Source organism: Schistocerca gregaria, chromosome 8 (genome assembly GCF_023897955.1).
Source record: "Schistocerca gregaria isolate iqSchGreg1 chromosome 8, iqSchGreg1.2, whole genome shotgun sequence".
NCBI classification, from domain to species: domain Eukaryota; kingdom Metazoa; phylum Arthropoda; class Insecta; order Orthoptera; family Acrididae; genus Schistocerca; species Schistocerca gregaria.
This window is the reverse complement of record NC_064927.1, coordinates 455,092,790-455,120,323: the sequence shown is the minus strand read 5'-3', so window position 1 is coordinate 455,120,323 and position 27,534 is coordinate 455,092,790. Positions and strand designations below refer to the sequence as shown.

General features: G+C 42.5%; 1 protein-coding gene across 1 annotated transcript in view; it reads left to right on the top strand.

Annotated features, from left to right (window-relative positions):
- Positions 1-27,137, top strand: part of LOC126284937 (HIV Tat-specific factor 1 homolog) — a 521,685-nt gene extending 494,548 nt beyond the window's left edge. The window contains exons 5-8 of the mRNA XM_049984199.1: positions 19,174-19,343; positions 21,271-21,457; positions 22,157-22,293; positions 26,589-27,137. Coding sequence (XP_049840156.1) covers positions 19,174-19,343; positions 21,271-21,457; positions 22,157-22,293; positions 26,589-26,922 — 828 coding nt within the window. The 3' untranslated portion in view covers positions 26,923-27,137. The remainder of the gene's footprint in view (positions 1-19,173; positions 19,344-21,270; positions 21,458-22,156; positions 22,294-26,588) is intronic.
- Positions 27,138-27,534: the final 397 nt, after the last annotated feature.

The following is a 27,534-nucleotide window of genomic DNA, read 5'->3' as shown; positions in this document are numbered from 1 at the left end:
ATGATGCTGTAAACAGAACCTGGATTCATCCGAAAAAATGGCGTTTTGCCATTCGTGCGCCGAGATTTGTCGTTGAGTACACCATCGCAGGCGCTCCTGTCTGTGGTGTAGCGTCAAGGGTAACCGCAGCCATGGTCTCCTAGCTGATAGTACATGCTGGTGCAAACGTCGTCGAATCGTTCGTGCAGATGGTTGTTGTCTTGCAAACGTCCCTATCTGTTGACTCAGGGATCGAGACGTGGGTGCACGATCCGTTACAGCCATGCGGATAAGATGCCTGTCATCTCTACTGCTAGTGATACGAGGCCGTTGGGATCCAGCACGGCGTTCCTTATTACCCTCCTGAATCCATCTATTCTATATTCTGCTAACAGCCATTGGATCTCGACCAATGCGAGCAGCAATGTCGCGAAACGATCAACCGCAATCGCGATAGGCTACAATCCGACCTTTATCAAAGTCGGAAACGTGATGGTACGCATTTCGTCTCCTTACACGAGGCATCACAACAACGTTTCACCAGGCAACGCCGGTCAACTGCTATTTGTGTATGAGAAATCGGTTAGAACCTTTCCTCGTGTCAGCACTTTGTAGGTGTCGCCACCGGTGCCAACCTTGTGTGAATGCTCTAAAAATCTGATCATTTGCATATCACAGCATCTTCTTCCTGTCGGTTAAATGTGGCGTCTGTAGCACGTCATCTTCGTGGTGTAGTAATATTAATGGCCAGTAGTGTAGAATGTTGATAACGCTAGTTTTATTTAAAAAACTTTATAAGATCTTTCACAAAAGTTCGGAGATACTACATATTGCAGCTCGTTTTCCTGAATCCACCAGGAGATCCGATTTTCGGCGTTTGCGGGCACATTTCACCTAAACACTTCACTCTCGCTGCGCGAGATGGAAACTGTTTGCGTATTGTGTGTGTTTACTGTTCCTAATGTTGCCAACCGGCACTGTTTGTTTTCGGTCGTCTTTTGATTGCCTTGTGAAGACAGAATGGCTTTTGATATTCATTTGTTTGTGTGTTTGTGTGTGTGTGTGTGTGTGTGTGTGTGTGTGTGTGTGTGTGTGTGTGTGTGTGAGAGTGAGAGAGAGAGAGAGAGAGAGAGAGAGAGAGAGAGAGAGAGAGAGAGAGAGAGAGAGATTGATAGGGGATGCTGTGGCAAAAGGAGGAAAAAGTGGAGCGAATCGCAATTTTAACGAACTGACAGTGGTGAGAACATTGAATAGGTTATTTTAATGTGGTTACGCCCTACATCTCGGGTTGTTATTGTTTCTGAGGATGACATGATCACAGAGTTGTTACTTATATTCAACTGTTTATTTATTTATGTCTTGTTGATTGGAAGGGCACTTTTCAAGTGAGAGTTTTCTTGTAATGTTAAGAGCTTTCTGTGGTCATTGTTCATTGCAATAAATTTTATATCTTTTCCATGTTAGATGGTTTAGGCCCATGCTTTGTTAGGTGTTCAGCGAAGGTTGAACGGCTGTTGTCACACTTCCTCCTTGCTATGTGTTCTTTGTCTGTAATTTTAAAATTTCTGCCTTTCCGCTGGTGTGATGTGCATTTCTAAAACCTCCGTTAACGCAGTGAAAAGAGTCATACTACCATTTGTTACTGTATCATAACAGTATATAATTCGTAGTTTTATCATTTGACAATAACATTTTTATATTTCGCCTTACATGATGTTGTGAATACTTTTATGAACTTGATTGTGGCCAGGCACCTGAAACTTGTTGTGTAAATAAAAGTATTTTACGAGCAGCTCAAGGCGGTAATTTAACATTTTTCAAATATACATGGTAATGAAACTTCGTGGCACATTGAAATTGTGTGCCGGACCGAGACTAGAACTCGGGACCTTTGTTGAGCTACCTAAGCACGACTCACGACCCGTCCTCACAGCTTCTATTCTGCCAGTACCTCGTATGCTACCTTCCAAACTTCACAGAAGCTCTTCTGCGAATATTGCAGAAGTACCACTCCTGAAAGAAAGGATATTGCGGAGACATGGCTTAGCCACAACCTGGGGGATGTTTCCAGAATGAGATTTTCACTGTGCAACGGAGTGTGCGCTGATATGAAACTTCGTGGCAGATTAAATTTGTGTGCCGGACCGAGACTCGAACTCGGGACCTTTTCCTTTCGCGGGCAAGTTCTCTACTACCTGAGCTATCCAAGCACGACTCACGACCCGTCCTCACAGCTACAATTCTGCCAGTACTTACCTTAATCTTCCACGAAGTTTCATATCAGCGCACACCTCGCTGCAGAGTGAAAATCTCATTCTGAATACATGGTAATATTAGTGAAACCGATAAATTGCAGTGGCAGATTCCGGACTAGAAATGGAGGAAAAAAGGTCCTATGAACATGTGGTCGGAAACGGATGGTGTGCGTGCAACAACAAATAGTTTCGGAACACAGTACTGAGCTGCATCGCATCCGCATCTCAACAGATGTCAAAAGTGGCCTCTATGGGATTGCCGGTGATAGGGAGAGTAGCGGTTGTCATGAAGGATACACATCATCGTAATTTGGCTTATCCCTTATTGGCGGGCCACTTGGCTGGAGCTAGTACTACGGCTCGTTTCAACATCCGGTAAAACACGGTCCTCCAAATCTGGTGTACGCACAGTACGCCGATTCGCTGCACGTTCGTCTGGCCGGTCTGTGTGGCCGTGCGGTTCTAGGTGCTTCAGTCTGGAACCGCGTGACCCGCTACGGTCGCACGTTCGAATCCTGCCTCGGGCATGGATGTGTGTGATGTCCTTAGGTTGGTTAGGTTTAAGTAGTTCTAAGCTCTAGGGGACTGATGACCTCAGATGTTAAGTCCCATAGTGCTCACAGCCATTTGAACGTTCGTCTGTGTGAAAGAACCCAGGATCACACAAACGCCCAAAAAGGGCTTGAAGTGTCGTGTGACGTGGTTGGTGTTCTGTGGGGGTACTTGTTACGGCATAGCTGTGCTGCCTGTCGACAGTTTCCGTCTGCTTGGCCGTAAACAAACACCATCTCGGCTTGTTCCCGACGTGAATGCCGGACCATTCTGCTGCTTATAGTACGCTGCGTCAATCACACAACCTACAACACACAAGGAAACACACGGCACGTGGTCTGAGGAACTGTCATTCGTCAGCGCCATTTACTGTGGCATGTCGAGGCACGTGTCCGTGGGACATTTTCTCCTTAATTTCCAGTCAGGAATCAGCCCCTGCAATTTGTCGGTTTTTTTAATGTTCAGGCTTTGTAAGAGCCGTGGGGTACCAGCTGCTGAAAAATGTTGTTATATAAATTGCTTTTGGTTATGAGCTGCATTGTGTCTTCTAATTATTTTTCATAGTTTTCACTGCTGATAGTTATAACGTCATATGGCGGAAAGGACAGGTGCAAGTCTACATCTACATCTACATCCATACTCCGCAAGCCACCTGATGGTGTGTGGCGTAGGGAACCTTGAGTACCTCTATCGGTTCTCTCTTCTATTCCAGTCTCGTATTGTTCGTGGAAAGAAGGATTGTCGGTATGTCTCTGTGTGGGCTCTAATGTCTCTGATTTTATCCTCACGGTCTCTTCGCGAGATATACGTAGGAGGGAGCAATATACTGTTTGACTCCTCGGTGGCGGTACGTTCTCGAAACTTCAACAAACGGGCGAACAAGCGTACTGTAACCTACTTCCTTTGTTTTCGGATTGCATTTCCTTAGGATTCTTCCAATGAATCTCAGTTGGCATCTGCTTTACCGACGATCAACTTTATATGATCATTCCATTTTAAATCACTCCTAATGCGTACTCCCAGATAATTTATGGAATTAACTACTCCCAGTTGCTGACCTGCTATATTGTAGCTAAATGATAAGGGATCTTTATTTCTATGTATTCGAAGCACATTACTTACACTTGTCTACATTGAGATTCAATTGCCATTCCCTGCACCATGCGTCAATTCGCTGCAGATCCTCCTGCATTTCAGTACAATTTTCCATTGTTACAACCTCTCGATATACTACAGCATCATCCGCAAAAAGCCTCAGTGAACTTCCGATGTAATCCACAAGGCAATTTATGTACAATGTGAATAGCAACGGTCCTACGACACTTCCCTGCGGCACACCTGAAATCACTGTTACTTCGGAAGACTTCTCTCCATTGAGAATGACATGCAGCGTTCTGTTATCTAGGAACTCTTCAATCCAATCACACAATTGGTCTGATAGTCCATATGGTCTTACTTTGTTCATTAAACGACTGTGGGGAACTGTATCGAACGCCTTGCGGAAGTCAAGAAACACGGCATCTACCAGGGAACCCGAGTCTATGGGCCTCTGAGCGCGAGCTGGGTTTCACACGATCGTCTTTTTCGAAACCCATGCTGATTTCTACAGAGCAGATTTCTAGTCTCCAGAAAAAGTGGGCAAATGTCTACAAGGTACAATACATATGTAGAATTGTGGACAGTTGGGAATGTGAGTCTCACAGGAAGCGTGCATGGGATAAGCCCCTGCAGTCGCGCTGTTCATCTGTGTCCTCGATGGCTCAGATGGATAGAGCGTCTGCCATGTAAGCAGGAGATCCCGGGTTCGAGTCCCGGTGCACACATTTTCAGCTGTCCACATCGAGGTGTATCAGCAACACCTGTCGGCAGCTGAGGTTTTCAGTTAGTCATCATTCATTCCAGGGAAAAGGAAAAGCTGCATGGTCGTCAACAGTAACTGTTCTTTCGAAAACAAGTTACTGTCTTAGTATATAAAGTCACTATACTCGAACATAATACGCGTTCCAAAATTCTACAACTGATCGACGTTAAAGATATAGGTCTATAGTTCTGCACATCTGTTCGACGTCCCTTCTTGAAAACGGGGATGACCTGTGCCCTTTTCCAATCCTTTGGAACGCTACGCTCTTCTAGAGACCTCAGGACACCACTGCAAGAAGGGGGGCAGGTTCTTTCGCGTACTCTGTGTAAAATCGAACTGATATTCCATCAGGTCCAGCGGCCTTTCCTCTTTTGAGTGATTTTAATTGTTTTTCTATCCCTCGGTTTCTCTGTCTTTCAGTTGGACGACACTTCGGCGACTTGCGTATGGCTAACCAAACGGGACTTGGTATTTCCAGGCGGTCACCTGTCCTAGTAGTAACCGGGCCCGAAGTTGCTTAACTTCGGCAATCGAGCGAGAACCGGTGTATCCAACGTAACAATGATCTGTGAGACTTGAACTGTTAAATGTACTGAAACGTTGAAATTACGGGAGTAACTGAACGTCTTAAACCGGAATTTTATACTCGGCCGGTTTCGTAGCATTGCCAGCGACGACAAGCGTTGTGGGTGACGCTTCAGAGATGCGGTAGTCGGCAGGACACGCAACAAGGGCGCATTCCGCGAGCGCCGCTCCGTGCTGTGTGGGCGCCAGCGTACACTGGCGCGGCGCCCAGCTTCGGAAGCCTTTGACTCGGCGCCGACCGCTCGAGTCTGCGAGGGGCCCGTCCTTAATTACGGCTAGTTGGCGGCACCGCGCAGGCAGTCACCTGTCAACAGCTCGTGTTCACGCAGAGGCGCGAGTGGTTCAAATGGCTCTGAGCACTGTGGGACTCAACTTCTGAGGTCATTAGTCCCCTAGAACGTAGAACTACTTAAACCTAACTAACCTAAGGACATCACACACGTCCATGCCCGAGGCAGGATTCGAACCTGCGACCGTAGCGGTCTCGCGGTCCCAGGCTGCAGCGAGAGGCGCCAAGCTAGGAAGAACACGCGCAAGGCTGGCGCAGTTATAACTAACCCGCCTCCCCTCTGAATGCGAACTTCTGAAATAGAGTAAACAGCCACAACAGTGGGCAGTTTTATGCAGTAATCGATTGTCAGCATGTCAGTTTATTTCATCAGTGAAGTTGCACGTGTCTCTTTGCGAACTGCGAAATTACTCTTTCGATAGAAGAAAGAATTGAAATTGTAGAAGCAAGTGTGAAAACGGGTTCGATTAAGGAAACTCGCGAAATTTTCGGTGTCAAGTATTCGGATAGAGACTACCAGCATAAATTTGAAAACTGAATAAATCACGGAATAATGTAGATAGAGAGGTACAAATTGACTGACACACATACTTGGAATGGCATGGGGTTTTATTAGAACAAAAAAATACGAAAGTTCAAAAAATGTCCGACAGATGGCGCTTCATCTGATCAGAATAGCAATAATTAGCATAACAAAGTAAGGCAAAGCAAAGATGATGATCTTTACAGGAAATGTTCAATATGTCCACCATCATTCCTCAACAATAGCTGCAGTCGAGGAATAAAGTTGTCAACAGCACTGTAAGGCATGTCCGGAGTTATGGTGAGGCATTGGTGCCGGATGTTGTCTTTCAGCATCCCTAGAGGTGTCGGTCGATCACGATACACTTGCGACTTCAGGTAACCCCAAAGCCAATAATGGCACAGACTGAGGTCTGGGCACCTGGGAGGCCAAGCATGACGAAAGTGGTGGCTGAGCACACGATCATCACCAAACGACGCGCGCATGAGATCCTACACGCACCATCTGTTGGACATTTTGTGAACTTTGTTTTTTTGGGGTGGTTCTAATAAAACCCCATTTCATTCCAAGCATGTGTGTCAATTTTTACCTCTCCATCTACATTATTCCGTGGTTTATTAAGTTTTCAAATTTATACTGACTTTTTGACTCCCTGTATATAAAAACTGGCGCACCTACGGATCTGTGCAAAATATAAAACGGCAACGAATGCCTTCAGTTCGCACACCAGAAGTTACTGTAGACGTTCGTCGAAGAATTATTCAGAGCAGAAAGAAGTCTGCACGTAAATGGACGAGTTGCCAGCGGTTAATGAAAAGTCTTCACTTGAAGCCATATCTTGTGACAGTTACGAGAGGATGGCGAACAGAAACGTGTGGATTACTGCTCGTGGCTTTTGTATAACATCATCGATGGTTTTTGTGCCGCAGTTGCGAGGGATGACAGTCAGAAACTTGTATATTACTGCACGTGGCTTCTGTATAACATCAGCGATGGTTTGTTAGACCCTTTCCATTACATCGTGAGTAATGAAGCGTGTCTTTCCATTCATTTGAATTCACGGAACGCAAGGTACTGGGCAACGGAGAACCCTAACATTGTGTGTCAGCAAACACTCCACGGAGAAAAAAATCGGCATGTGGTGCGGTGTGACAGGAACGCGCATCGTAGGACCTATATTTTTTGACACCACTCTCAACATGGCTGCGTATGTGAAAATTTTTGATGCATGTTGTGCCCAACTCGCTGAATACGAAAGACAATACTGCTTCTTCCAGCGCCGGCCGATGTGGCCGAGCGGTTCTAAGCGCTAAAGTCTGGAACCACGCGACCGCTGCTGTCGCAGGTTCGAATCCTGCCCCGGACATGGATATGTGTGTGATGTCCTTAGGTTAGACGTCCTTAGGTTAGTTGCCATCATAAGTCGTGCCAACGGTGGAATACGTAGAAGGTAGTGCTACGGTATAGGAGTGGTTAAGTTGTGGCCGCTTACTATGCTTACGAAAACGTTGACTCCTCCAGGATAGGAATAATTTCTCAGTATTGTGTACTGCACACAGTAGGGAAACAGTGGGAAGACGGTGATTGTTTGTGTCAGCATAACAATGCACCCTGTCGAAAGCAGCATCTGTGAGGCAATGGCTTGTGGACAACAGCGTTCTTGGAACGAACTGGCCTGCCCAGGATCCCGATCTGTTCCCAATGGAACACTTCTGGAAGGAATTAGAACGTTGACTTCTCTCCAGACCGTAGCGTTTCTCTGGTTGTGCCATTCCTCCACAGAAATTCTGGCACCTCATTGGAAAGGTTCCCAGCAGAGTTGAATGTTGGCGAAGGGTGGACACAACCTCGTAATAATGTCTGCTGGTAGGTGTCCGGATACTTTTGATCAGATAGTGTATTTGCCACCATTAGGCTTCACCGTCTCTCTCTCTCTCTCTCTCTCTCTCTCTCTCTCTCTCTCTCTCTCTCTCTCTCTCTCTCTCCCTCCCTCTCCCCTCTCCCTCTCCTGTAGCAATCAACACACAAAAGTGTTTTGTAGTCGCACCCATGGCAGCCACTTGTACCGGAGAGACACCTCCAAGTTTCCGCCAGACACGGCTGCGATGCAGCTGAGTACTACACGATGTGTTGTGAGGGCCTGGAACGGTGGCCAACCTCTGGGCGCGTCCCAGGAGGCGGATCGTAGTCGAGGCATCACTCCAAAGAGCCCGCCAGTTGGCGTATTTTCCGCACGCTGAAGTATGAGCTGCACATGTACACTATAGCCGTTGCCACTCCTAGGTCACTCCTCCCTGTTTCTGCAACGTCCTCCATCGCAGTCCAGCGAAGCAGTCGTTCTCATATACACTGATGGAAAAAAGCAACAACAAAAAATAATTAATCTAGAGTAACGAAGTTTGGAGAATACATTTGTCTAGGGTAACCTGTTTAAGTGGCAAGATCACAAGTTTATGTGGGCACGAGATAGCCATTGCAGATGAGAAATGCTGGTAGACCAATAACCGGCGTAACCCTAGAATATTGAATGCAAGGATGCAAACATGTGTGTATTGTGGTATGCAAGTGTCAGATGCAGTTTGTGGGGTGGAGTTCCATGCCTGTCACACTTGTTGGGTCAATACAGGAACGATTAATGCTGTTTGTGAATGACGCTTGAGTTGTCGTCCGATGATGTCCCACAAGTTCTCGACTGGAGACAGATCTGGTGATCGAACAGGCCAAGGCAAATTTCGACACTCTGTAGAGCATGTCGGATTACAACAGCGGCATATCGGCTTATCCAGATGGGAAATACCCCCTGGAATGCTGTTCATGGCCATGGTTTGGGGCCAGTGGAAAGCACGCTAGAGGAGGTCTGCCTAGGAGCTGTCATTAAAGTCGCCGATTTGTGACTGCTCGGCGTGCCACTGTGGTGCTAGCTGCTGCTCAAATTACTGCAGCAGATGCAGTCGGATACGCCAGACCCATACGCCGAACACGAATGGTTCAGATGTCTCTGAGCACTCTGGGACGTAACTTCTGAGGTCATCAGTCCCCTATAACTTAGATCTACTTAAACCTAATTAACCTAAGGACATCACATATATCCATACCCGAGGCAGGATTAGAACCTGCGACAGTAGCGGTCACGCGGTTCCATCTGTAGTGACTAGAACCGCTCGGCCACCCCGGCCGGCAACACGAATGGTCTTCGCATCCCAGTAGTGCAATGTGACCGTCTGGAGCCCATGACCTTGGGACCGTACATTCTCGTGACCAGCGCTGCCAGAAATGCTGTACAGTGATTACATTCCTGCCAAGTCTTTCGGTAAAATAGCTGAAGAAACATCCAGCTGCTCGTAGCCCTATTACATGACCTCGTTCAAACTCAAGTGAGGTGCTGATAACGGCGTGTTTGTCGCCTTAAAGGCATTCTTGACTAACACCAACTCATCACGTCCAATCTCAAAGGTAACAAACGCTCACGAGCGTTACACCTTGTATTTAAATCAAACCAGATTTGCATACTCATAGTAATGTTACTAGCGCCATTCTTATGCGACTGGCGCGAAATTTGAATAGACATCATCTTTCAGATGTAGAATCATACCTACTAATTTTCCTTTGTGACGCAAATCTCCTTAGCGTTCCATTTTTATTCCGTCAGTGTACATTTTCCTCAACTTCCAAACAGTATTTATGATGGCAAGGCTGCGTCCATTCCTTGGCTTATTCATTTCCAACCAAGTTAGTGTTGCACTTGTAGCGAAGTCTGTGTCGACACATTCTTAAATCGTAACAAGCAAAACGAAACATTTTATTCGAAAGGACCTCCTGTGCGGAACTTATTCGAACGATAGTTCAGTGGCGCTTTGTTCGTTGGCGATGAAATCTTCATCACAGGCATTTGGCTGGCGCGGAGAACAGATTCTCGTTATTAGATTGTACTGCAGTCTTGGGTCCGATCCCAAACCTCTCCGCAGAGTATAATGGAGGGAACAAAAATGATGTCGCAGATGGTGATCCGTCTGTCGGATGGACCACTCGATGCTTCTGCCCCGTAGTAAATACAGCAGCGGTCACCACAATCATCTACACTAACCAGGAAGTCCGTATAACAAAGTCCACGCCCGCACAGGCTTTGTGACGTCACAGAAGTTCCACTGTCACGTCTGCGTTTTTTAGTTTTAATAGAGGAGTTCACAGGATGCGTGTCTTTGATGATATCCGTGTGTTTGGGGAGGATTACTAACACGGGCCCATCGAGGTGATAGAAAGTAAACGAAAGCGATTAAAAAGTAGCCACTTTAAAGGCAGAGAAAAAGAGTGCCAAAATCTGTGCGACTGTCCGGTCGAGTAGTAAGAGCAGTAGCGGATTTTCTTGCTTGCTGCGACAGATCGTGCAGGGGTAAGGTTATTGGTGGTTGTTGGTTATCATGCAAAGCTTGGTACCAGTGCCACTGCCTAGGTTCGTCGTAAAGAGCACCAGTTCGACGGTCTCCTGGGCCAGCTGCAGTGCCAGCGTAACTGTAATGTTCCATGGTTGTCATATGAATGGTCGATTTGTCCTGTGCGGCTGGTCCCGGCGGAGGTTCGAGTCCTCCCTCGGGCATGGGTGTGTGTGTTTGTCATTAGGTTAATTTAGGTTAAGTAGTGTGTAAGCTTAGAGACTGATGACCTTAGCAGTTAAGTCCCATAAGATTTCACACACATTTGAACATTTTTTTTCGATTTGTCGTAAATCGAGCGCACGGTGTGAAGGTTGTGCGGGTTTTGTGTGGAAATTGACTTCCCCGCTATTGTCATCCGCGGATATTTGCACTGCTTGTGTTTCCTTAGTCTGCCGTAGGTGGTTAAGAGCCCCTATTGAAGGGTGTCTTTGGGCAAGGATGCTCCCACCTATGGTTGTGATGCCAGGGAATCTGAAGACAGTACGCTTATTTCCACTTGGCCAGACGGACTGCCGCTCAGGAAAGCCAGCCAAGAATGCAGTGTGAGTCTTCTACATACACATACAGGTACCTACTACGCAGGCCACAGTATGGTGCGTGGCGGAGTGCACCTCGTACAGCGACTAGTCATTCCCTTTCCTGTTCCGCCTGCCGCTGTGGCCGAACGGTTCTAGACGCTTGAGTCCGGAACCGCGCTGCAGCTACGGCCGCAGGTTCGAATCCTGCCTCGGGCATGGATGTGTGTGATGTCCTTAGGTTAGTTAGGTGTAAGTAGTTCTAAGTCTGGGGGACTGATGACCTCTGATGTTAAGTCCCATAGTGCTTAGAGCCATCTGAACCATTTTTTCCTGTTCCCCTCGCAAACAGTGCGAGGTAAACACGACTGTCTATATGCCTCCTTATCTATATGGTCCTTACACGAAACGTATATTGGTGGCAGTGTAATAGTTCTGCAGTCAGTTTCAAATGTCGGTTCTCTAAATTCCTTGGAAAAAAAACATCGTCCTTCCTCCAGGGATTCCATTTGAGTCCTTAAAAAATAAAAGCATCTCCGTAATAGGCCTTCTTGCCTCTTGATCGAACTTAGCGCAACAAATCTAACAGCCCGCTTCTGAATTGCTTCCATACTTCATTTTATTATCTCCGTTGTTATAGACATTTTAATTTTCAGGTAAAGGTAGATAAATAACAATTACAGACAGCGCATTTATGTTCCAGATGAATCTTATTTCTTGCTAATATGAGTTTATTTGACATTTAGTAAACTAATGTATACCAAAATGAATGGAAAAGAGTAAAAGATGTATTGATAAAATAACGAAAAGACAGGTGAAAATACTTTATGTAAATTTTAGATTGCTGTTTTTTCTTGCTTCTTTAGCAGAAGTAACTCAAATACGACATAGCATTGCACTGCAGAAAACATTTCCAGCATTGCGCAAGGTAGAAAGTTATTCTTTCAGTATCTCGATAACATGCATCTGTACGTGATCAGTGACCCGGGGTGCCGGGACGCCTATCGACGCGTATCACGGCTCGTTACGGAAATTTGTCAAAATACGTATAATATATTGCAAGGACGGCAGATAAAGGCCACAACTAAGATATTTCCGCAGAAAAGAAAACGGCCAATATAAAAACATGCCCGCGTTCTGAGGCCTCATTAAACATTATCTCGGTCACACCAGCGTCGAGATGTTTACGAGTGTTCCCCTCTCGGTCAGGCGGCACTAATAATAAAATAAGGCAGCGCGCCTTCTGCTGACCAACACACACACACACACACACACACACACACACACACACGCTTGTCACTCTCTCTTCACAGTCGCCCGGCTGAGGCAGCCTTCACGGCCAGAGGTGCAGGCGACGACTTTTTTTTCTCTCAGAAGAGTTTCACACTAAGTGATCTGTTAGTTATCTTTCACCAGCAGTTCACAGACACTCGCTTACGGAACGTTAAGGCGTCGTGCATGAAAGGCGCACCACTAGGTAGCTACGACGTACACGTTGATCCAAACATGCCAGTAAACAGTGACTCTAGTTTAACCTTTAACTGTTAACATTGGGTCCGACAGATTCCCAGCGCATTTAGTTTAGCTAAATTTATATGAATAAGGTTGGCAACACTGCCTGCTGTCTAGCAATCCTGTCTCACATCTGTTTATTTCCGGTCACCAGTTTTTCATTCTTGTGCTGCTCATTGTTATTAGCGTCTGACAGTTATATAGCGGCTGGGAAGTTCCTAGATCCCCACATTAACACCTAAGTTACGAGAGTAAGTCAGTTATTACCTGCAAAGTAGTTATAAAATTTTATTGTAATCAAATAGGAAACTTACTAGAACATAATTTTTCGACATAGTCTCCTTGCATTTCAACGCACTTGGTCCATCGTTGCACAAGCTTCCTGGTGCTGTCATAAAAGGTTCTCTGTTGAGCTGCGAGCCACGAATGCACCGCTTCTTTCACTGATTCGTCCGAGGCCAAATCGACGGCCCCCTAATGCCTGTTTGAGTGGACCAAACAGGCGACAGTCAGAAGGGGAAAGATCGGGACTATATGGAGGATGATCCAGTACTTCAAATTTGAGTTTCTGGAGCGTTTCAGCAGTGTGGGCAGCAGTATGTGGACGGGCATAGTCGTGCAACAACACAACACCTTTTGACAGCAATCCTCGGTGTTTGCTTCGAATTGCAGGTTTTAGCAGGCAGTAAGCATCCACTGTAGCGTACACTGTTAATTGTTGTGCACCTTTCCCCATAATGCTCCAGTACTGAACCTTGTGCATCCCAAAAAACCGTAAGCATCAGTTTTCTTGCGGACGGTTGGGTTTTGAAATTTTTCTTGCTCGGCGAATTTGGATGTTTCCAGTCCACACTCTGCCGTTTACTCTCCGTCTCGTAATGATGCATCCACGTTTCGTCACCAGTAATGATCCTGTCTAAGAAGTTGTCCCCTTCGTTACCGTAGCGATCCAAATGTTTTTTGCAGATGTCCAAACGCGTTTGTTTATGCAACTGTGTGAGTTGTTTTAGGACCTATCTTGCACAAACTTAATGAAACCTACGTCTGTTGTGGATGATTTCGTAGGCAGAACTGACTATTTTGCTGACGATGTGCCACTTCGTCAATAGATAATCGTCTGTCTAAGAGAATCTTTTCACGTGAATGCTCAATGGTTTCTTCATTTGTAGCGGTAAACGGTCGTCCGGCTCCTTCATCGTGCTTAACACATGTGCCTCCATTTCGGGATTTTTCCATCCTTTCGTAGACACTCCGTTGTCACAAAACACTGTTCTCGTACTGTGCCGAAAGTCTTCGATGAATTTCGCCCCTGATACGCGATGAATTTCGGCCCCTGATACGCCTTCCGACGACAAAAAACGGATCACTGAACGTTGCTCTTCTTTTGTGCAAATAGATAGCGGAGCAGCCATGATTAGCAGCACGGCAGCGACAAGAAAACTAAGCTAGCAGCTTGAAAATTGCAAAGATATGGCAACAAATAAACAAAGCATATACGTCATCAACGTAAAACGACAGTACTACCAAAATAAACAAAAATATTTTTCAATTAATAGCAAGACGTACATGTGGAGTTAACCTGTATATAATAAGTAACATCGTATTTTCTTTATAATGGTATGTTTTCTCACCTCTATTAACTTCGATTTTATGTATTTTTTTCCCCCTAAATACGCCGATGTGGCTGTAGAAATCTATCTGGAATTGTCAGGTAACATAAAAACTGTGCATCGGCGCAAAGTTTGATGTGTACTAAGATACGTGGGACTGTAAAACATATTTAAAAATAAAACAGTTTTAACGATAAATTAATGCACTTCAGAGAGGCTACTCTGTCTTGCTGCCAGAGTTGCAACTTAGGTGAGATTTTGCTGTTATTAACGGTAATTAACGTCATTATTTAACTTTTCATTGTAATTAAGCCTCTAACGATGGGAGTAGCCGAAGCATGGCGTGAATTCATCTAATTACTAAAAAAATAACAAAGCGTTGTAAACAGTATTATTCGTATTATTTCGGAAAACCTGTAATTTGGCCCTAACGATTGAAGCATTTTACTCGGGATAGTTGTTCTGTGAACTGTTTGTTTTCACAGATCCAATTGGGAAGCTACATGATCAAATGACTAACTCTTTCAATATCTGGCATACGACGGGTGCTGTGCATCTTATCAAAGGGTAGCTGCATTAAGTGACTTTTAAAGTCGATCAGCGGTTGACGCCTGGAAGTTATGCTGCAGTCTTTGCGCTGCACCGACACTGTCGGTGGGGAGATCGCTGCCGCATCTGTATGTTCTCTCCATTTTTTTTCTCGCCCACGTTATCCAACATCAGGAACACGCCATTCAGCGGCATTTGTGTCTTTTCTCCGCTCTTTCTCGTCCTTGTTGTCCATCACCAGTCAGACGCCATTCAGCAGAGGAATCTACCGAGACTTCTGCTAATAGAGTCTGAGAGTTGGACAAAAAGTAAGTTCATAAGACACAGAGCGTGGCTTTGTTCTTTGTTGCAGACGCTCATTGCCGCTGCCTTCTGGAAATACTGTTGCTTGCAACTCTTTCGTGTCGATGGCAAACCTTATAACGCTAAGTCCTTGCATTTATGCAAATTTGGGAAATTTTGTTACTGAACGGTAAATATCATTATTGTTTGATCTATTTAGCTGAGTTGAAAATAGCATAACCGTCTTCTGACTTCACAGTTCTGGCTACAGACCGCGTTTCGTGTTTTTATATGTTATTTTATTTGATTATTTTCGGTATCGTGCAAACTAACCAGCTTGACGAAACTGCATTACACTGGGTTGGCAAAAGTCATGGTATAACGATATGGACATGTACAGTTGGCCGTGGTACACAAGGTATAAAAGGGCAGCGCATTGGCGGGGCTGTCATTTGTACTCAGGTGAAAATGTTTAGACGTTATTACGGTCGCACAGCGGGAAACAGACTTTGAATGCGGAATGGTAGTTGGAGCTAGACGCGTGAGACCTTCCATTTCAGAAATCGTTAGGGGGTCAGTATTCTGAATTACACAGTGTCAAGGGCGCGCCGGGAACACCAAATTTCAGGCACTGCGTTTCACAACGGACAACACGATGGCCGGCGGCCTTCACTTAACGACCGAGAGCAGCGGCGTTTGCGTAGAGTTGTCAGTGCTAACAGCAAATAACACTGCGTGAAATAACCACAGAAATCAATATGGGATTTACGGCAAACATCCGTCAGGAAAGTGCGGCGAAATTTGACGTTAACGTGCTGTAGCAGCAGACGACCGACTCGGGTGCCTTCGCTAACAACTCGACATCGCCTGCAGTGCCCCTCCTGGCTTGTGACAGTATCGGCTGGACTCGAAAATCGTGGCCTGGCCAGATGTGTCTCCAAGTCAGCTGGTAAGAGCTGATGGTAGTGTTCTAGTGTGGTGCAGACCCCGCGAAGGTATAGAGCTATTATGCAAGCTGGTGGTGGCGCCATAATGACGTGGGCTGTGTTTACATGGCATGGATTGGGTCTTCTGGTCCAACTGAACCAATCTTTGAATGGAAATGGCTACTTGGAGACCATTTGCAGGCATTCATGGACTTCATGTTCCAAAAAACGATGGAATTCTTATGGATGACAGTGCGCCATGTCACCGAGCCGCAGTTGTTCGCGGTTGGTTTGAAGAACATTCTGGACAGTTGGAGTCAATCATTTGGCCACGTAGATCGCCCGACATGAAGCCCATCGAACATTTGTAGGACATAATCGAGAGGTCAGTTCGTGCACAAAATCCACCACCGGCGACAATTTGGCAATTATGGACGGCTATAAAGGCAGCATGGCTCAATACTTTTCCAGATGACTTCCAACGACTTGTTGAGTCCGTAACTACACCGGGCAGAAGCAGGTCCGACACTATATTAGGAGCTTAATTTTTTCGTAATTACCTAATGAAGTATGTGTAGTTTTTGCAACTTTGTTGTCTTGTTTGCGCAAGATGACGCGTTTATTTTGGCATCTTTTAAAACCAAATTCCATGGCGAGAGCAATGTTCTTAGTTTCCTTGATTGTCTTTCAGTCCACTGCTGCGTGACAAAAGCTGTGTAGTTTTCGCACAGTTGCCATTTCTTTGTATTGTTCACAATATCGCAGAAATTACTGCCTACTAATACATTTATCCGTATCATCAACAGCGTATTTGTTGTGTGCTCTTCGCTTCGGTAAGAAGACTGGTGTGCAGAATTTAAGGATGAAAGTAAATTACGCTTGATGTGTCACTACCAAGTAACATACCTCGATGAAATTTGGACCATACATAGAAAGAACTATTACAGCATGCAACTGAAACAAATACCCAGTGAGACGGACAGAAATGACACTTTTATTCAAAGACAGTAATTACACTGAAATCACCGCAGTTCCTGATGGCCGCCTGGACATTCTAAAAGGTGGGACTTGATTCTCTGCATGGTATGCTGTCACCATGGATAAGTGCTCCCGTGCTGGGTACAAGGTTATTAAGGAGTTCTTGTGGTCCAGTCCTGCACCAGTGCCGTTTAAAACTGTTGGGTGGTCGTTGGTGCATGTGAACATGCAGCAATACGCCTCTCCTATGTGTCACAGGCGCGCTTTATGGGATTTAAGCCGGGGGGGGGGGGGCAGGCAGGCACGTCTATTCGGCAACTGCCCTCTCGTTCCAAGAACTCCTCCACCTGCGCAGTTGTTTGATGCGGGACATGGTTGTTAACAGGATGTATGATCACCACAGACAGCAATGCAAGGCTACAAGGTTGGTAAGGAGTTCAAGTGGTAGGGAGTTCCAGTCATACACCAGCACAATTGACAACTGCTGGATGGTCAGAAGGGGTGTGGACGGGCGAGCTGCCATATTCCTCCCCAACACATCCCACACGTGATGGATGGGATTTAAGTTGGAGGGGGTGGGGGGACGAGCAGGCCAGTCCATTCACCAAATATTCTCCTGTTCCACCTGTGCTGTTTGACGCAGTTGCACATTGTCATCCATAAAAATGAAGTCAGGGGTGGATGCACTCCTGAAAAGACGCACATGGGAAAGGACTACAGTGTCACAATAACACTGACTGGTGAGTTTACCATGTTCAAAGATTTGGAGGTCAGTACGCCCATGCAACATTATGCCTTCCCATACCATAGCACCTGGAGCACCGTAATGATCATGTTCAACAATTTTCCAGGGGCATTATACATTTCCACCATTCGTCATTGGAGGATATGTTTAGGATCTATGCTTGGACACAACCTGCTGTCATCCGAGAAGAACATGCAACCCCACTCCTCATCGTCCAGTCTCTCTGCTCTTGGCATCATCACAAACAGTTCCACCAATGTGCAGACATCAACAGAATGCACCGTACTGGTCTCTGGCCAAAGAGACCACCCACAGTCGCCGTGCCATTGTGGAAGTTGTGATAGTGTACATTGCAGTCCCATTAAATGTGGTTGTGATTACACCCATTGTTTGATGTTGGTCCCTTCTTCCCTGTTTCACAATGTAGCAGTCGTCTGCAAGTGTAATTGACTGTGATTGGCCACCTTCTCTCCTTTGGGTAGCAGTGCCCGTAGTTCGGAACACTCACCGTGCACGTGAAACGGTGCTCTGAGCAAAACCAAACTCCTGGCTTACACCTGTCGCACTTCGTTCTTCTTCCAGTTTCTGAATGATTCTTGGCTGTGTGAAGTCATCCAGATGTTGTCTCCAGGCCACGTTGTAATGATTAACACGACCACAGTGCTCGCTGATTGACAACGCACTATTTTATCGTGTTCCTGCAGCTGGCTCGTGTTGTGGGGCCACCCCTGTTTGGCACTATAGTTGTGCTGATTTCACACCGTGTAATGTCGAACTTTACATGGACTACTGGGAGATGTGGCAGCATGCTGCCACGGACTCATTCGTTGTCACCAAATAGTTAATATGTTATGTTACTGTACCTATCTTGTCCGTAAGTTTTGCTGAGCAGTGTACATAGACACACAATTTGATGAGAAGGTGCTTGTGAGAAATGGTGAAGCCTCCTGGAAATCTAGAAATACGGAATCAACTTGCTACCACTTGTTGATAGCAGCAATCATTGTTTCGTATGAATAAAGATCCAGCTGTGTTGCACGAGAACAATATTTTTGGTTATGTGATAATAGATCATTTTCTTCTAGGTGTTACATAGTGTTCAAACACATTATATGTTCCAAAATATTTTCAACTGATTCTTTGCCTTGACGATAAGCTGTGCTTAGCAGTAATGGATCTGAAGGTGATTTGTATCACAGGTCAAAATTGGTTATGCTAATAAAACATACCAAGTGATATGGATGATGTTTTACTTCATTATAAATACACTTGATCAAGATTCCATGAAATATCACGTCTTCAGTTATGAAATTTCAGATTGGTGTATGTACCATTGTTCAGCTGAAATGTACATGATTAATGATCTTGAAATTACTTGTATTAATAAATAGTAATCTTCAGGCATTTTCATGAATGTGACTCATGGGCATCTCAGAATGGTGTAAATGTGGCTTGCAGTATAACTTCAGGCATTGGGTAGATGTGGATATTTATAAGGAAAATAGTATTGAGTATTGGTCAGTCTGTGGACTTGCATCTCACAGATCACACAGCAGTTATGTGGTGTGTGGTGTTGCAGGTGGAGTCCGTGGACCTGGCACTGCAACTGCTGGATGGCTACGAGCTGCGCGGACACCGCTTGAGTGTGGAGCGTGCCCAGTTCCAGATGAAGGGCGCCTACGACCCCAGCCGCAAGCCCAAGCGTCGCCGTAAGAAGGACAAGGAGAAGATTAAGAAGATGCAGGAGAAGTGAGTATTGTCCCGGAACCACATACTGGCAGATGAAACACTGCCACAGTTCCTGACACCTGGCTTTTTCTCTGTGTTGCAAAAGATTTCCAGTTTGATTACTGAGGCTTTCTAGGTATAATTGTTAGAAGGTTTTAGGGTATCTAAACAGAGTAAAAATAGTGTTATTCTACACAATACTCAGATTACTGACCTAATGGTTTTCACCACACAAGGGTTTTATACTAACAGTGACCTTGGATGTGCTCACTGCCTGTATAACGATTCCGAGTGGCTCGACCATACTCTGCAGTTGTGGCATTAAACTTCTGAGAAATCGTGTGGTTTCATAAAATGAAAGGAACTGTAATTAAAGATGTCACCATTATCTGATGTATAAAATAGTCAACCGGTCACCTATAGTTGGCTGGCGTGTGGCACTTAAAACACACAACAGAAAACAGTATTCACACGTGGTTTTGAGCTCTTCGTCTTTCACTACCAAAAGTACACACATTCACACACTACCACAGCTGCGGCATGACACACCGGCCAGTTATAGGTGAGTAGTTGCCTTTCTTTTATTTTATGTATTATTCCATCCAGGAATTTCCATCATTATCTGCTCTTAGAAGTAAATCGGTATTGTGTGACTTGTAATTTTTTCCTTGGAAATCAATCCTCTGGAGGTGAACAATGCTATGAAACTGTAAGAGTTACTACAGTCAGTAGCTTTATCAATGTGCTTAGATTTTCAGCCATGAGGAGCATTACATGAGTTTCTCCTTCTTGATTTGTATGAAGAGACATTGGTTCACTTTGACCTTAGTGAGGCAGGAATTTTTAGTGTGCATGATTTAGTTACTCTGTTGCCAGTATTTACTTATTCTTCATACAAAATAAAGCAAAATAATGCACAACATTACTAGGCAGTACGTAGTGGGAGTCATTGTTGTGCCTTAAGTTGTTGCGGTTTGTGCCTGGAATTCTGTTGTATAAAAGTAATTTAGTAGATTTGCTAGTTACTGTTCAACACAGGTGGTACAGACCCATGTAAATCAAATCTGCATTACAAATGTACAGCTGAAACAGTACCTTTGATCATCTGCGATATATGCAATCTAAGTTATGGCCTATGCTTTGCAGTTACACTGAATACCTGTTACATAAGTGCAAATATGCAATGAAGGTAGTTGGTGAGCATTTTTTCTGAATATTTATAAGCAAAATGTTTTCCACTGTTTTACAATATCTTGTCACTAATTAACCATTGTTATAACAGCAATGTTAATTGTTATTGATTCTGTTATGTGCTATGTGTAAGATCAGGAGTGTTTATAGGCACTACTTACAACTCTTCAAACAGGTTCTGAAGATAAACTTTCATGCTGTTAGTCTACCATTTGAATTCTACAGCTAAAACAGTTTTACTATACAAATTTCATTTTAAGTTACAGTTTTAGTCTGTGGGTGTAGAAAAGCATTTGCTGCTGTCATATACATATAAGCTTTTACTTTTCTTGTTATTGCGGTAGTTTGAAATAGAATGACTCTCTTTTTCAGCAGCTTCCTGTTCTCAGTTTATAACAGATTTTATATTACAAGTTAAATTTCCTCATTTTTAAATTTGTGCCATTGTTTTATTATCTTCTCTCTTCGAGCCTCCTGCATATTGTGATGCGTAGCATAAAGAAGTTTTCTCTGAAATATAAAAAGTACTGGAAAAGTGAATACTCCATATGAATAGACATGTTTCTGATTCCTTTTACCATTGAAAATGAAAATTTGAAAACTAGTTTTAAAGAATCAGATTTTAAAAATGTTTCTTTTGTGCTAAAATGTTGCAGTAATGTGAAACTTAACTTATAGTATAAAATTTTGCAATCTAGTCTTAATTCGTAGTTTTATGGCAACAGCTTTTTTCCATTTGTTTTTTTTTCCCACATAGGTTGTTTGCATGGCAGCCAGACAAGCTGAGAGGAGAGAGAGCCAAACATGAAAGGGTTGTCATAATCAAGAACTTATTTGAACCACAGATTTTTGATAAGGAAGTATCACTGTTGTTGGAGTACCAGCAAGAATTACGAGAAGAGTGTCAGAAGTGTGGTGATGTGCGCCGTGTTGTCATTTATGATGTGAGTATTCACAGTTCTGCTCATGTACATACATTAAAGAGTACAAGCAATACCATTGTGGTAAGGAAACCTTATGTCACTTATGTGATGAATCCGTAATTCAATAAATTCACTTTCTGAGAATCACTTCGTGAGTGTGTGCACTATTTTATTTAAACTCTACAGATAAATGTGTCTTCATTGACAAAAAAGTTAAAGCATAGAGCATCCAGCAAAATACTTGCTCAAAATGTTTGTTCCCTGTATTGAATCACTAATGAGGTATAACAGGTTCCTTCAGCAATGTTTTGTGTTGTATACACACTAAATTCTGTAGTAAAGTCTGCATTACTTTTTAAGAAAATTGTAGTCATATTTTTCCTTCAAATAATTCGCTATATGAAATACCTGTTGTGGAATCCACAGTTATGTGGCAGATGTGGAATGAGAAACATTGTAAAATATCAATGCCTTTTTATGTTACAGATATGTTGTAGACTTGACTAGTTTTGGCATGTGGTTTTCAAATAACTGTTTACATCTCTAGTAGTTTTCACACTGCTTACTGTATCAACTTAATTAGTTTTTTATTTAATTAACATTTTTTTCCTTTTTATTGTTTACTATGTATATTGAATGTTGTATCTGTTTTCACAGTTTTTAAAATACACATGCTCTTGCAATCACAGATTTTTTTTATAGCTTCCACTCCTGTTTCAGAGACATCCAGAAGGAGTTGCACAAGTAACTTTTAGGGAACCAGAAGAAGCAGATGCCTGTATTCAGTTACTGAATGGCCGATGGTATAACCAGAGGAAAATAACAGCTGAAACATGGGATGGGAAGACAAAGTACAAGTAAGTACACCAAGAGGTTTGCCTACTAACAGTACCCTTTAGATTGAAGAGAGTAACAACTCTATTTTCAATTTGGATTATATAAGCAAGAGTGTAATTCTCACAAAGAGCTATTTGAATATGGTGATTATGAATGGTGGTGTTCTCTTGAAGTTAGTATGCCTTTGTGTCCTGTGATCTACGAACCAGTTCATCAACCCGGTTGTAGAATCTGAACAGGATGTGACTTGTTATTTATGCCAATATATAAAAATGACATGTGCTAACACTAAGAGAAACTTTTCCACGTCTTGCCCCATCACAACATAATCTTTGGTTGAAGCATTGTCAGCTGTCAAAAATCTTCAAAAGCTTCTTGCTGCTTTAGATCACAGAGTGAGTGTGACATTATTGAAAGACTACTCTCCTTTTCCATCTTCTGGCAAAGTACTCATATTTTGCAGTCCATCTCATTATATAGGTATTGGTGGCTTGGGCATTTAAATCCCACAATGGCCGCTTCACAACAGTTTAACAACAGCCCAGCTGATTATGTAGCTGGCAACTCACATCTGGCATGCACCATTGCCGTACACAATCCAGGCTGCTGCCTATCCCGTCTCATTGTTTTAAAGCTGGTTGTCAAGCTGTGCTGAGTGCATACCCCGTACCTCGATTAACAGTATTTGTTGACACTCGTATATTTCCTACTGAATAATAATGTCCTAGAAACCATTATCTGAGTAGATAACAGATTTCTTTTCAAAATCAGACTTGATTTTTCACTTAAGCTGCATTGGGACCATTTCAATTTTATTTTCCTGCCCAAGTCTTATGTTATGTATACATTTCATGCAACATAGGGAGACATACTGTACTGCTGCATTTTTCCGATGTAAGATATTCCATTGATATGTCACAAAAACCTTCATAGAATATAGAAGTTTTATGATAATTGTGTCCATAGCCTTTGTGAAATTTTTAAATGAAATCATTACTGCTTTTGGCTGTTAAAACATTATTTATTCCAATTGCAATTTTATCATGTTGTCATTTTCAAGCATTGTGGGATGTTGTAACTCACTCAATAATACAAAGCTGTGCCATTCTGTGTAAGAGCATTTGCATGAGGTGTTGTAAATTTATCAGCTAGTCCATATAACACATATGTTATGGAGCTGGTGGAATAATGATGTAAACATTGAAGTTTAAATTTCGGGTAGTAGGTGTGGTAACTAGCTGCTTTTGTGATCCAGTTACCTCTCCTACTGAACAAAATTTAAACTTCAGTGTTTACAGTGCTGGTGAAATAATAATGTAATGTATATGTAAATGGAACAGCTGATAAATTTACAGATCTTACACAGCATGGCACGACCTTATATTATTGATTGGGTTGCAACATCCCACAATGCTTGAAAATGATTATATGGAGAAATTTCAGTTACAATAAATAATGTTTCAACAGCCAAAGCAGAAATGATTTCATTTAAACACTTCATAGAGCAGCTATTCTTCTGGGTATTTATAGAAATACCTGAGTACCTACTGAATACAATCAATATTGCAGATTGCTGCTATCAATCAAGGTGTAGTCACATAGTAGGCCGGAAAAGAATGTCCCCCTCCCCCAACTGGAACCTAATGGGGAAAAGTGATCCACATAAATTAAATTACAGTTCATGTACCACAGTTATAATGACTGCATGATGTCTGTGCTTTCAACCATTTGTGTTTAATAGAACTTTTTTTTATTTCTTAAGCATCTCCCCAAACTGCTATAATTTCTTACAGAATATTTTCTTTCCCCTTTCTTTGGTTTCTCAAATTTAATTCAAGGCTGCAAAAGACTCATCATTAGTAGACTTCAAGAAGTTGTTCATTTGTTTATTGAACTTATTTAATACCTAAATCCCTCTTAAAATTTAAAAGTATTTCCAAGGTACTTAAATAAGTCAGTAGGTCAATTATGTTAAATTCATAAAGGGGGGTAGGACGTCAAACAGGCTGACTTGGAGCAGGAGAGGCACCACAGGACATTTTAATTTCCACTGTCCATACTTTTACAAATAAATTCATAAAACATTGTCAGCATGACGAGGAAGGATTCAGAATTCACACTCAAAGCAGTGGAAGTTCGAAAAGATAACAAAGTAATTCTTTTTACATGTGAAATTTCATCATTTTTTTCACTTACTAATGGCAGCATTTGTTGCTATAGGTACACTTTTCTTCATAAGTAAGAGAGATGGTTCAATGAATTTTGCACAACATACAAACCATACTTAAAGATGTATGAAACTCTAGAATTTTCCAAATCTATTAAAAACATTGGTAAAAATTGAGGTAATTAACTACAAAATTTGTGTTGTTTTTTTTTCTAAACATGGAATTTAAAATGCAACAGATCATTCGTTTTTTCATAAATTAAATAAATCCTAGAGTTTCATACACCTGTAAGTATGGTATGTATGCTGTGCAAAATTCATTGAAGAATCTCTCTAACTTGTGAAGAAAAGTGTACCTATAGCAACAAATGAAGCCATTAGTAAGGGAAAAAAATGATGAAGTTTCATACGTAAAAAAAATTATTTTGTTATGATTTTGAACTTCCTCTGTAATCAGTGTGAGTCCTGAATCCTTCCTGGTGATGCTGACAAAGTTTTATGAATTTATTTGTAAAAGTATATACACTGGAAATTAAAATGTCCTGTGATGCCTCCCTTGCTCCAAGTCGGCCAGTTTGACGTCCTACACCCCTTAAGAAAGTGCGAGTTAAATGCAGTAGTTTACTTAACTTCAATTAACCTCAAGTAGCTTATGGATCCTTAAGTAGAAGAAAAATCAAAATAGGTCTAGGAAAGGAAAAAGAATTAATAAATGTATCCAGAGAGGTGAAAATAATAATGAAATGTAATTACTTCGTGTTCATCCTCCATTTAAGATACCAAATATGTTGCACTTAGATGTTGTCTCCATTTCAGCACCTAATTATCAGTTCTCACTAGTTTCAAAAATTATGTCAACTTTACATTTAAGGAATGAATTGTGTGCATAGTGTATGTACGAGGTTTGGTCAAAAAAGTAACAGGAATTTTTGTTTTTCTAAGTTATCTTTATTCATCAACTTTGTCCCCTTCAGGGTAATCCCCCTCAGATATAATACACTTGTGCCATCACTTTTTCAATCTGGGAAGCACTTCTAGATCTGTCCATGTTATGGTTTTCAGCACTGTCACCAATTCTGTTTTTGTCTCATCAGTGGTGACAAAACTTCATGGTTCTCTTCAGCCTCGGGAATAGAAAGAAGTCACAGAGGGCTATGCCTGGCAAATATGGTGGCTGAGGCAACATAATGTTTTTTTTTTTTTTTTTGCCAAAAAAAATCACAAACATGCATTGAGGTGTGGGGCAATTTTCACAAATGGTTTTCCCACAGTTCTGATGGCTTTCTTCAGATTGCTTCATACAAGCAGCACATATCTTCTAAGTAGTCTATCTTATTGAGCATGTGACCATCAGGTGGTAACTCATGATGGACTATCCTAATCAAAGAAAACAGTGATAACAACCTTCACATAGCATTGAACTTGTCCTCTTTTTTTTTTTTTTTTTTCCCAGTCTTGGCTTCTCGGACAGTTTCTATTGGAATGATTGGGCCTGGTTTTAACATCATACTTGTGTACAGATATTTTGTCACCTGTTATAACCCTCTTTAGATGTTCTGATCTTCACTCAGCAGTTCCTGAGTGACACCTAAGCGACGTTGTTTTTGGTCAAAATTCAACAATTTAGAAACACACTTTGCTGCTACATGTTTCATCCTCTTTGATGGTGATCTGGTAATTTTTCTGAACCATTTTTTCCAGTTATTACACAATGTCATCAGTAATTGATATACTAGGGCCTCCAGGGCAGTAGTTGTCTTCAAAGTCTTCTCGATCTTTTTTTAAATTTTTTTTAATGTTTATATCACTGGTAAACTCTTGTCTTACTCATAGTAGATTCACCAAAAGTGATATTCAATGTTTTCAAGCAAAATTTAATGCAAATTCTTTGATCCTTCTTTTTCAAAAGTAAAAATTCGCTGACCACACAAAAACATGTATAACCAATTTGACTATCAACAGTAAACTAAATATTCAAAACATCTGAAAATGCAAACATACATCAGGAACATGTGTACCAATAAGATAAAAAAAAATTCAAAACTTGGCATATAAAGACCACAACTTTAATTGCCATTAGTTTTTGATCACACTTCATATCTGTAATCAGTAGATACTGTAAACTAACATATGTACCGTGTATTACAGAATTGTGGAAACAGAGGAAGAAGTGCAAAAACGGTTGAAGAAATGGGAACAGTTCCTGGAGAGTGAGGAAGGTAAGAAGGCCTCAGGTTCAGTCACAGACACAAGCTCTGACAATGAAAGTACTGCCGCCAGTAAAGGAAGTGACACCGATGATAAGGTGACATGCCAAGAGGAGGAAAACAATGAAACAAAAAATGAAGAAAGCACTGGAGACAGGCGCACTCAGGAGAAAAGTGACCTCAATGACAGTTGTGGTGAAAGTGATGCTGATACTGAGGGTGAAGATGGTGATGAAAGTGAAAGTGTAAAGAAAGCAGATGGCCGTAGCCATTGATGATGTAATAATGTTGGCTTCGGCTGGTTGCATGGTAGTGTAAAGATTGTTCTTTGGAAAGTAAGTTATATAGTTTGTTATGTAAAGATCAGTATCCATATGTTAAGGGCACAATGAAATGTGCTTCATGTTGTCAATTGTGAACTATGTAATTATGTGATCTTACTGTACAAAACTACCATGTTCAATAAAGTACAAGATTATTAAAGAAAGAACCCTTGTCTGTCTTAATATTCCTTGTTTTCATTGTCAAGGGGGGTATGGTACGTCGTTATTACTGAACTTTTATTATGGAGACTTTTGAATAAAGAACAAGAAAATAAGAATTTCTGTCTCAAAATAATTTCAGGAAGGCCCATTTCAAATTCTATACACACAGTCCAAAAGTCTGCCAATTCTTAATGATGTGTTTGTTTGTAAGTTGTTCCCATCCTTTGAGATGGTTACCGCTGATTGTAATCAGCTGTCAGTAACGCCCACGCCTCTCCCCTGCCGCAACCACCACCACGACCATCTTCAACATTAGCACCTAACTACACTTCAAAAATGAAAATAATTTTCTGTGAACCCTTTCATTTTTAAGTGAAGAAAATTAAATGATATTTAGTTTTT